This window comes from Aulonocara sp. 'chitande type north' Nkhata Bay, linkage group LG17 (genome assembly GCF_057382095.1).
Source record: "Aulonocara sp. 'chitande type north' Nkhata Bay isolate Kocher_YH1m ecotype deep benthic linkage group LG17, A_spYH_male_GT1.1, whole genome shotgun sequence".
Taxonomy (NCBI): domain Eukaryota; kingdom Metazoa; phylum Chordata; class Actinopteri; order Cichliformes; family Cichlidae; genus Aulonocara; species Aulonocara sp. 'chitande type north' Nkhata Bay.
In genome coordinates this window covers 39186266-39198509 of record NC_141360.1, presented here as the reverse complement: position 1 = coordinate 39198509, position 12244 = coordinate 39186266, and the positions used below count along the sequence as shown (strand labels likewise).

Below are 12244 nucleotides of genomic sequence, written 5' to 3'. Positions count from 1 at the left end.
ACAACCAGTTATTTTTCCACATAGGGCCATGAAGGTTTGGAGGGTTTTTTCCCCCCTTAATAACAAACACTTTCATTTAGAAACTGCAGTTTGTGTTTGCTTGTGTTATCTTTGTCTAATATTTACATTTGTTTGATGATCTGAAACAGATCTGAGTGGGACAAAGACACAATAAAGTATCAAATAAGGGAAAGAGCAAACACTTTTACACCACTGTGTGTGTGTGTGTGTGTGTGTGTGTGTGTGTGTGTGTGTGTGTGTGTGTGTGTGTGTGTGTGTTTGTTTTTCGTTTTAGGAGGACAATTTTCAAGACAAATCAAAGAGCTATGAGGACCCTCTGTTACAGGAGGACATTTTGCTGTCCTCATAAAATTGACCTTTTAAAATGGTTTCTGGGCATGTTTTAATACCCAAAAAGTGTTTTTCTCAAAAGTCTTTGTAAACCAAAAACTTGACATATGTTGTATATTTGTGTGTCCGCCACTGCCCCCTGTCGGTTGGAGTTGTCCCTGCATGCCGCACACACAAGCGCGGGAAATTATACACGAGCGCGGGACATTATACACATGGCGCGAAATTGGAAGCTGCGCATGCGCATTTTAACATTACCCATTTAGACCATTGATATTTACATCAATGATTTAGACTGACTGATTGGGCGCTTCTTATTCATCCATCAATTTTGGCAGAGTTTTGACACGCTTTGGAGAAAAGGTAAGAAGGTAATTATAAAACTTTTAAAAGACGGGCGTTCTGACAGACACAGTGCTTCAGAGTAGGCACAGCCGTGGTGAGGCGGCAGGTGAGGGAACGACGAGGTACGGTGGAAAGCATACGGCGGAGAGCGCACCGCGGGGACCGGACCACAACGAGGTGAGGACGGCGGAGCGGGCCGGAGCACGCGGAACGGTTCACGGAGGTCACAGCAACACGCGGGGCGGGGATTCCCGGACTGTCCCAGGGTTATTTTTACCCTGGCCTAATCTCATCACTTGTTTCAAGGTAAGAAATTACACAAGTGTGTGATGTTTCACTGAGTTTGAAAGAAGGCCTTTTTCACGACAAGATCACTTGTTTAATGTAAAATGGCTGCTACTGCTATTAGATGATCTTTGCCCAAATACCAAGGAAACATTGGAAGGCAAATACAAATAAACTCTTGTAGATTTATGAAATTAAATTGAGACAGTATTGGTGTCACTCTGCACACATTTGTTTATAAAATATTGTAAAAAAAAAAACATTTGTTTTGCTCTTATAGTTGTGTTGATGAAGCACATGATTCCTGAGAGATCTAAAGCTTAGTTTGACAGACAGGTTTAGGCTAAGTCAGAGTTAGGCTTTAGTTAAATTAGGACATTTAAGTATCTTTAATATCTGCAAGTGCATGCTTTCTGTTAAAACAACTCAGACATCAGCCTTGTCTGTGTCTGTTATGTGAATGTAATGAAAGCATAGAACTCAATTGAAACAGTTTCAGTATCCATGCTATTAGTGAAATAAGAAAAATTGGGTGGAGCATGTCAGAAACTTGACTTAATCAACACAGGTGGAACACAGTCAAGTTAATCTGCACAAATACAGCCTCGCCCCCATCCATTTATCTGTTAATCAGAATCCCTCCAGCACTCATCACCAAACTAAAATAACCTTAAACTAATAATACGCTAACATGGGGGGGGGGGGGGGGGGTGCTTCTCATTCAGCTTTACTAATGCCCTTGTAAGCATAAAGGCTTGAAGTTTTGATGTTGTTTACATTTTTATCTTGATTTCCTTAGCAAATCATGTCACGGAGAACCACTCCCCTTCAGGATGCCATTAATCACATCCTTGCAAGAAGAGACAAGAATTCAATGTTAGAAATCAAATTTATTAATTCAGTTAAAGGTGAGTGACTTTGACACACTGCAGGCTAGACTGAGGGGTTACGCATCACCAGTGGTGACCTGTACAAACATCAATATAAATTAAAATTAAAGGTATTTTAATAATAATTTAGTTATTAGCGAGCCTGGCTATTTATGTTTTCTGCACTTGGACATGTTTTCTTTATTATATATGTAGAATTGAAAAAAAGCACAACATTGCATACTTGCAATTTACAGATATACATATTTAATGAATTGATTATTTGCAGTGCTGCCACACCTGTGTCTCTAATATGGTTGTGTCTTCAGGTCGTGGCATCTTCACTTTAGCCAATTTCAAACAAGGAGACTTCGTGGTCGAGTATAGAGGGGAGCTTATTGATGCAACTGAAGCTGAACACAGACGTAACCTGTACCCCAGCGCATGTTCAGTCTTCATGTTTGAATTCATATGGAAGCAGAAGACTTTGTGGTAAATTCAAAATGACTGAATGTTTACATTTCTATTGCAAGGTCAGGATTTCTGAAGCAAACATCTCATATTGCTCTTTAACGAGTCCTTACCTCTAGTACCCGGCCCCGTCAGTCCCCAGAATCTATAGAAGGGGGAGTGACGGACCCGTGGAATAGCAGGATCTCATTCTTACTGAGGCTCCGTCATTTCCCGGTGACCCTGTGGTCCCCGGGAACTCGCAGTACTGGGGACTGACGGGACTCCCACATATGCTGAGGGCCCGTTAGTCCCCGTATTCAGCCTGTGTGTGCCTTCTCTAATACACACTCACGGGCGTAATGTACGGGGTTAGAGGGGTAATAATATAAGCCTACATTTTACAGCTAAGACAGTGTGCTCACGCTGCTGTGAAGATTTAAAATATAATATAGAGATAGAGAAAATAATAAGAGAAAATAATAAGAGAAAATTCAAATGGCCAGGGCTGAATGAGCGGCCCTGTGTCTGTGCGCATTTGGCACATGTGGACACGGAGACTCGTGCACTGTTATACTGTGTCCAAAATTACTGTATAATATGTACAATGCCAAAATAGTACATGTCAAGTGTTCTGTCTGTGAGGTAGGTAGATGGATGGCTTGATGGATAGGTGAAAAACCTTTCAACACAAAAAATAAAGAACATTTCATTAATCATTCAGATAAATTAAATGCATTATACAGAAGACAAATGAAATAACAAAAATATACACTTCAGTAAAGCCACTTTTGTCTAAACTATCATTTATCCTAGTTTTAGTTTTACATTCATTAGTTTTTGAATCAGAGGTGAGTAATTTCAAACAACAAAGATGAAATAAACTGGTCTACCTTGCATTTTTTACACTTTCTGTAACAATTACATTTTTAAAGTATACATTTTAGAGTTTACAAATATTTTAATAAAGACTTTAACCAAGGATTTTCTTTTACAAAGAATTATTTTCCTTAAATTAAACCAAACATATTTACACTAGTTTTAAGATTTAACCAAGGATTTGGGGTAATTGCTTTTAGTATTAATTAACATAAGTGTGGGAAACACTATCTACATAAACAGTTTATTCAAACTTAAACATTTATTTTAATATCAATATAATTTTTTAAACTTAAATGCAGTAACTATTTCCCAAAGCATAAATACATTTCCACAATTGAGCTTCCATAGTTCCCAAACATAAGCAGCAAATATGAGTCCGAGCTTACCGATAGCCTGTCTAACTCAAAGTCTTCCTCACAGTGGAAAGTGGCTTGTGCTTGGTTTGCTGTCCTCTCAGCATGTCACGCTCGGGTCAAATGACTGCTGCATGCATTTTAAGTCTACTAGGCACGCCCGCCCTTGATTGCTCTAATTCAACTCACCTGGCGGAGCAGTGCGCACCAGGCTGCGCTTAGCTGTAGATTGCACAAGGTCTAATCAGCGGCCACGCGCAAGCAGCAGCACAGAGCAGGTAGTGGGCAAGAGGAGGAAGAGAAGAGTAACAGCCACAGCCACACCTACACCTACAAGGTCAGCGCGACAGTACAACAAAACCACGTTTAAGCTCTAAGCACAAGTAGAAGCGCAAACACTTATCTCAGTCAGAAAGCAACGCGTCCTTGACTGATGGACCCTCTTTAACTTATCAACTATGCATTTAACAACTAAACTTGTATTGGATGTTGTGTTTGTGTTGGTGCTTAAAAATTATAGTATAGTTCATAGGCGTGTCACTATAAATGTTTGTTTAATGTATGTTTCCAAATTTGCAGTATTGATGGAGCACTTGAAGATGGGTCATTTGGGCGACTAGTAAACGATGAACACAGGACACCAAATTGCAGAATGAAGTTGATTGAAGCAGAAGGGAAGCCACATCTCTGCCTTTTTGCACTGAAGGAAATTGCGGCAGGAAGTGAAATTACTTATGACTATGGTGGGAAAGAATGGCCCTGGCGGAAAAAGGTGGGTCATTTAAAAAAAAATTTCCCCCTATGAATTGTTGTTTAAAACCTACATATCTAGATGTCACAATTAGGGCTGCAACTAACGATTATTTCAATAATCGATTAGTTGTCGATTAATCGATTAGTTGTTTCAGCCCTAGTCACAATATTTAAATGTCCTCTTGGTGGTATTCAATCTGGTTTAACTAAATCTTGAATTTGTATGACTTTCCCAAGTGATGATTGCAAGCTTATCTGTTTTGTGTCCCCTCCACAAGTGTGTTTTACTGAGTGGCCACACACTGGAGGTGAAACAGTGAAAGCATCAGTTTGAGCTCAGATGTCATTATGAGGCTGATGGCCAGTGTCCTTGTAAACCTTGGGTTTTTCTGTGTCAGACATATACATGCACCTTTTACTCACAGTCACTTTAGCTTCTTAGTATTGTCTTACTTTGGCTTCACTTAACTAGGTAAGGGTTAATCACTCTGTTTCCTTGCAGTTAGGGTGAGAGTTAGAACTGTATTTAACTGAAGGTGAAACAGAAAATGCTTAACTATGTGTGTGTGTCTGACACAGACAAACTCAAGGTATGTGAGAACACTGTCCTGACATCTGAGCTCAAACTGAGTCTTTCATTGTTTCATCTCCAGTGTTTGGCATACTCAGAAAAACACACGGGTTGAGGGGACACTGGTTAGAAAAGACCACTTGTAGTGGATTAAATACATTTCCACTGTAGCTGCCAGATGTTTACAATATTTGTTCTACTTTTCATACCCAGCTAAAGATCGCAAGCATCCCTTCTGGTCAACAGTGTGTTGCAGAGCCTATTGCCCATGACGTGGAGCACCATGTGATCTCTACAGACTCATTCACAGGTGAGTCCCTGCTTGAGTAAGCACTACCTGTTAAACCCTGGGGTCTTGCAAAGCACTATGTCTCCATGTCTTGTGTTCTCTTCTACAGACAGAGAATTAAGAGCAGAGTGTCAGTCATCTAGACCTACAGCAGACAACTCTGAGCATGAGGTTAGCATGGATTCATCTGTTTACTAAAGATTGTATCAATGTGTAGTTTGGTAAATAGTGTGGTTTGTAAAGATCATGTTTATCAATTGATTACAATTATACTGCATGTGCAGTCTTTAAATCATTGTAAGTACAGGTAGTCATCATTTAACATTGCATTTCCCTCTCAACATCATTTGGGTGTTTTAAGGTTTGACTGAGAGTGTCCCTCTTGATCAGATGGACACTGTACCATTGATGCTTGTTCATCTTTGCATCTTTTTAGGTGCATTCTGTTGGAGGTCAGCGTGGCACTTCTTCTCTGAAAGAGTTAATTGGTGAAGTTGGTGTCCAGTATCAGGAGTTGTCACCCCAAGCGTTCTCAGAAGAACTTACCAGTGGTCAGTTTTGAGTAAATGTTGTTAACTTCTGGCAATGCATGACATGCCTGAAGGTTTGCTGCATGAAAAATGTGCCAGTATTGGGACATTTCTGATGATTCTATAGTGTCTTGATGGATATTTTGAGTAGAATTGTAACAGTCAGGGATGTGAATTGATTGCGTTATGCGTAGATGTGTTTTTTTTGACTTAACGAAAGTCAAGCACTGAATCTCCTTATGTTCCCTTGTACAGAGAGCAAATCGAAAGAGGTGCCACAATCATCCAGAGCTGTGCCTAACGACTCTGCTTGTGAGGTGAGTTGAAATTGACCTTTGTTTTAAAATTGACCAATGGTTAGAAGTGTTATGGTGTTTACATGAAACTCCATTTTGAGTATTTTAGCAAACATCTGGCAGCGGTGGTGGAAATGTCCTCTGTTTAGAACAGGAGGTCTTTTCTAACCACAGTGTCCCCTTAACAAGTGTGTTTTACTGAGTGGCCACACACTGGAGGTGAAACAGTGAAAGCATCAGTTTGAGCTCGGATGTCATTATGAGGCTGATGGCCAGTGTCCTTGTAAACCTTGGGTTTTTCTGTGTCAGACATATACATGCACCTTTTACTCACAGTCACTTTAGCTTCTTAGTATTTTACTTTTGCTTCATCTAAATAGATTCCCCTCTCTCTAACTCACAAATCTCAGGAATTGAATAGATATGCTTCACTATTTTATCTAAAAAGTAACTCCTATCTCCCTTTCAATCTCTCCTGAAGGATTGGTAGAAAATATGTAAAATGGTCAAACATTATTTTTAATTCGTCATAAAATATTTGGGTAACAATGTTTTATGTTTCATTTCATGTTTTTAATTTTTTCCAGTGTACAATTCATAGGCTGGTATTTGAATCGGTGAAACTTGACAAATGCGGGATATGCCATTCACCTTTGACAGCTATCAGATGGCACGGTCTAAGATGCAAGCGTAAGTGTATTATTTATCTTGTGTTAATTAATGCATTTTTTCACTATACCATAAGTTACCATGAGTCAGGTCTACATTTTCATATGTAAAGAATAAAAAAAATCACTTCAAAGTTTTATCAATTCAAACCATTGCAATGATACACAGTGTAATGGCAGATACTATCACATATCATGCATTTGAGTTTGTCTGCTTAGTGTGGCAGAGAACAGAGAACATACTGTAATAATGTATATTGCCCTCTTACTCTTTGTTGATTAGACTGTTGAACTTTACAACTTTAAATCTTTGTTTCACTCTTTCAACATCAAGCTCATATAAGCTAAATAAGCATCTCACCGCGCGCAAGGCATGCCGGTCCGGGTCAAGGGTCACGACTACCCAGCGTGCATCGTAAACAGTAAACACTGCCGCGTGTGATAGCGATATTGAATATTTTGAGCGTCCTAAAGTCAATGTTTTAAAAGAATTTGGTACGAAACGGGGATACAGTGCTGCTGGGAAGAGAAAGAAAGAATTCGTGGCCCTCGCTTGGGCGTTTTCACTACAAAAAGCCCCTATAGTTTTAACAAAACAGCAGGAGTGGGAGGCTATGCTACCTTGGATATAAGTCTCTGCTCGAGATCGAGACTGACAGTTGTCAGATGACAATTCCAGATCCCTTAGAGCTGAGGGAAGGTTGGTACAATGAATCAACAGCTGCAAATAAACTTTCACTTTCAAAGCCTCATATTCGGAGCCATCAGCCTCTGTGGTGCCCGGAGACGCTCGTGCGGGGTTTGGCCACTGACGTCTGGCAACCCTGGCACAGCACTTCCCCGTAGGCCTATATCCATGGATGTATTAAAAGAACCAAGCCTATATCTGACGGAGAAGTATAATTCAGCCTTTACATCGTGGGTAGTGGTGTACTCTGACCCGGCCGCGTCGTGCATGCGTACTGACAATGCTGATTTAGCTTATTTGTGATGTTACAATGCAAAAACCACAGTTCCTGATTTGATCTGTTATATAAAGATAAAGCAAAATGCACAAATGTTTAATTATATTTAAGAGAGTATCAACATGTATGAAGTAAACTGCCCTCAAGTCTGTTTGTCATTCTGTAATTACACATATACACACAAACTTGGAAGATGATGTTTGATGATAATAAACCCTTTGAGTAAACATTGCATCAAACTTGCAAACTTCTTACAATGTCAATATAGGAAGCCCAATAAGGTACTGGGTCTGATTAATCCAGACCTATTCCAATAGATCAATCAGGCAATTTGCAATACAAATGCTTGATGGTGTCTCTACACATTTTCAATGACTTTTTAGTAGAAGTCCTTTTCATCTCAATCCTTATTAATTAATGTAGGATAAACATTTTAGCTTTTCTGTTTCTCATTAGATCATGTATGTATGTATGTCTGTCTGTCTGTCTGTCTGTCTGTCTGTCTGCCAGAAGTCTTTAAAATAAGAATGCAAATCTGATGAAAACATTTATTATTAGGATGATTCAGTATATCATATTCAGGTAAGTTTAAAATGTGTCTTAAATATATATATATCTGCTTTTTATTCTGAATTATGCGTTGGTTTTAAATTTACTTTATGCTTGTTTATATTTAGTGGTCTTAGTGAATATAATTTGTGACGTGTGGGATCGCTACTTTTTAAATTATAACTTAATGAATCATCGGTTGTTGTCTAATGCTGTGGTTTCTTTGTATTTGTAGAATGCCGTTGTGTGTGGCATAAGATCTGCCTCCAGACATCTTCAGAAGACTGGGATATGTCCGACGTAAGTGTACAGTGAAATTCAACCTGGAAAGACTCAGATATGGAGAAAGAATTAGACATGCTTTATTGAACATTAAATATTTGGTGGTCAGACCCCGGCGGGAAAACTGTTGATAAAAGCATTGCTGATTGAAGTAGGAGGTCTTCCCCCGGGGTCTGGACACTGGTGGTGGTATGGAGGCAGGGGGCAAGCATGGGGGTGCAGGGGTGGTGGAGGGATGCGAAAACGCTGCGAGGCCGAGCTATGGGTGAAAGAGCTTAAATGCCCGGATGCTGAATGGAGGCGTAGGTGCGAGGGAGCTCCGGATTGGCTGTGAGCAGCTGAAGGGAGTTGAGATGATGATGATGGAGACGATGTGCAGGTGTGTCTCCCAGGTTGAATTTAAGCAGGCTTCATTATAATATAGTTAATATTGACGTAGATGCAGTTCGTGAAGATTGCCACATGTTGCTTGCTCTTCCTTTTTCTTTCATCACAAAATTATAAGGATAATCAGTTTTGTAAGTGTTGTCTCAGATAGAGAATTGAAAGCAGAGAGATTTTGGACTGGATAGAGTGTAGAAGTTATGTGAGAGAGGCCAGAAATAAACACATTGTAAAAATATTACTTAGATTTTATTATAATCCTTTGTAAAAAAAACAAACAAAAAAAAAAACAGTTTCATACAATCTAGTCTCAAAGGTTTTACAAATTTTGATCTGTGGGGGTCATTGTGGGAGGGGCTCCGGGACCAGGTTAGGGCTGGTGTCTTAGTTTTTTTTGTTTTGTGTTTGTTTTTTTTGTTAATGTCATTGTTCAAAAAATATCAATTGGATATTAGAAATGGGACAAATATCAAAAAAGTACTGAATCGATCACAGATTGCAAATTGATCAAGCAGAATCAAAATACTTGCACAAAATACATATCTGCTGCACATTTTCTTCTTTAAATCAGGAGGTATTTCTTAGTACTTTTAAGACATCTAGAGACTTTGGTTTACGTCCCGAGCTCTGTGACGTGAACAATTTAGCATTTATCCTTCCCATGTTTATTTCTGTTATTTAATCTATGCTGTATCTACGAACAGGGTGATGTCTCATCTGATGAAGAATACATCCCAAATTCTGCATCAGATTCAGAAAGCTCAGGAACAGAGTTGTCTATTGAGTTACCTGGACCATCAAAAAACTCCCATGCTGCTAGCATGCCTGATTTATGCGTTACTTTTGCTGAAAAAGAACAGACCATGGATGTTAAGAACAACTTTGAGCACATTTTGAATGATCTTGAAACTACTGATGATCTTCATCCCGACCAAGAACCAGACAGCTCAGAGTCATGCCAGCAGAAAACAAAAGATGCATGTAGCGAAAAGAGTACTGTGGATATTAGCCAAAATGAATCCCCAACCAAGTCAACAAAATTAATCAAAAGCACAGTCAATTTTTGTTTTGTGTGTGGAAAACCTCAAACAAAATTTGCACGTCATCTGGAGACGCATGTAAATGAAAATGCTGAAGTCGCCCAGGTGCTTCAGTTACCCAAATCATCAAAGGACAGAAAAGTTCATCTTGAAAGGTTACGAAACCTTGGTAACTTCAAGCACAACTCTGCTGTTAAAACCACAGGATCAGGTTGTCTTAAAGTGAAAAGGATCTCAAAAAAGAGCAGCAGCAGCGCTGAGACATACGAGTACTGCTTATACTGTAAGGGTATGATATCCAGAAAAGAAGTTTCTCGGCATATGAAAAGATGTGCTTTAAGACCAGAGAATAATGCTGAAGAGAAGCTGAAAGATAGAGTCTTTGGTATAGCATCTACTCAATCCACAATGTCTCAGCCAATTTCAAGTGAACTCTACTCAGTACTGGGCAAGATGCACAAGGATGATGTGTCTAGTGCAATAAGGAATGATCATTATATTATGCAGTTGGCTCAGTCTCTTTTTAATAAGCATGGAAGTGACAGATCAAAGCATGAGTATATAAGACAGAAAGTAAGGGAACTTGGGAGATTACTTGTGACTTTGCGTCACACAACAAGAATCCATAATATGGAAGAGGCAATAAAACCAGCCAACTTCTTTATTCTTACTAATGCTGTCAAGAGAGTTTCAGGTTTTGATACTGAAACCAGCACATTCAAAGCCCCAAGTTTGGCCCTGAAGCTTGGACATTCTCTCAGAAAAATAAGTGATATTATCATGTGTCGTGCTCTCATGGAAGAGGATCAAGAGGCGATTGATTCAATCAGGAGGTTTCACACACTTCATGAAACAAAGTGGTCTGAATTAGTTTCCCATTCAGCCTTATCAAACCTGAGTGAGGCAAAATACAACAAGGTCGACAGCCTTCCACTGACCAGAGATGTTCAGAAGCTGCAGTTATATCTTGGTCAGCAAGTGGAATCAGCTAGGGAGAAACTAGGTGATAACCCAACAGCAGGAACTTATGCAGCACTAGCAAAGGTGATCCTTTGTCAAGTGATTTTGTTCAATAGGAGGAGGGAAGGTGAAGTAGCACGTATGACTGTCAAAAATTTTGAAGATCGTGACATGTCCAAACTAAACGATGACATCAGCTCTGGGCTTACAGAAGTTGAGAAAAGGCTTTGCCAACAGTTTGCCAGAGTGGAACTGAAGGGGAAAAAAGGACGAAAGGTGGCTGTGATCCTGACTTCTGATATGACCGATAACCTGTCACTCCTCGTTAGTAAGAGGAAAGAGTGCGGGGTATCTGAAAACAATATGTACCTTTTCGCCATTCCTTGTAGTGATGGTCACTACAGAGGGCAGTTTGGTCAGTTTGCAGATGCTTGCGGAGCTGAACATCCTCAGAACCTCAGATCAACTAACCTTCGCAAACAGATTGCCACGATAAGCCAAGTCATGAACTTGAAAGATAATGAACTAGACCAGCTGGCCGATTTCCTCGGCCATGACATTAGGGTCCATAGAGAATACTATCGACTGCCCCAATCAACAATTCAGCTGGCTAAGATCTCCAAGTTGCTCATGGCCATGGAGAAGGGAACTGTGAAGGATATTCAAGGAAAAACTCTGGATGAAATTGGTGGTATGCATGGTTTATATGTTGTTAAATCGGCTTGGTGTTTGTGAATATGGTTGGTCTAATAACATTTTTTCAATTTTATAGATGACATAGATGGGATGGCTACTGGATCACAGCAACTCCCTGATGCTTCCACATTGCGAGGTACTGAAATTATTGTATTCTGTGTTATAGACTTTGTAGTTGTATTGATAAAATATTTAAAATTTACATTTTTATATATTTAGATAATGTTATTGCAGTTCTGTTTGTACTTTGCTGTGTAGTTAATACCATTTACAGTGAGGAAAGTAAGTATTTGCTATTTTGCATGTTCTCCCACTGTAGCTTGCTATCGCCAGTGTGTGAATGTGTGTGTGAATGGGTGAATGACTGAATGTAGTGTAAAGCGCTTTGGGGTCCTATGGACTAGAAAAAGCGCTATACAAATGCAGGCCATTTATACAAATGCAGGCCATTTACTTAGAAATCATGGAGGGATCTGAAATTTTCAGCGTTGGTACATGTCCACTGTGAGAGACAGAATCTAAAAGAAAATTCCGGAAATCACAATGTATGATTTTATTAAAATATTTTTGTATATTACTGCTTAAAATAAGTATTTGAACACTTGCTTATCATGCAGATTTCTGACCCTCAAAGACCTGTTATTCTGCTTTTAAACAGTCCAACTACACTCTGCTCATGATTCTAATTTAGCAGCACCTGTTTGATGCCGTTAGCTTTCATAAAGA

The 12244-nt window shown here is 39.4% G+C and overlaps 1 protein-coding gene across 1 annotated transcript in view; it reads left to right on the top strand.

Annotated features, from left to right (window-relative positions):
- Positions 1-479: 479 nt before the first annotated feature.
- LOC147310584 (uncharacterized) overlaps positions 480-12244 on the top strand; it is a 15054-nt gene continuing 3289 nt past the window's right edge. The window contains exons 1-12 of the mRNA XM_086269674.1: positions 480-1002; positions 1781-1889; positions 2180-2342; positions 4115-4307; positions 5073-5169; positions 5258-5319; positions 5585-5699; positions 5934-5995; positions 6562-6664; positions 8392-8456; positions 9527-11513; positions 11595-11654. Of these exons, the coding sequence (XP_086125800.1) occupies positions 1787-1889; positions 2180-2342; positions 4115-4307; positions 5073-5169; positions 5258-5319; positions 5585-5699; positions 5934-5995; positions 6562-6664; positions 8392-8456; positions 9527-11513; positions 11595-11654 (3010 nt within the window). The 5' untranslated portion in view covers positions 480-1002; positions 1781-1786. The remainder of the gene's footprint in view (positions 1003-1780; positions 1890-2179; positions 2343-4114; positions 4308-5072; positions 5170-5257; positions 5320-5584; positions 5700-5933; positions 5996-6561; positions 6665-8391; positions 8457-9526; positions 11514-11594; positions 11655-12244) is intronic.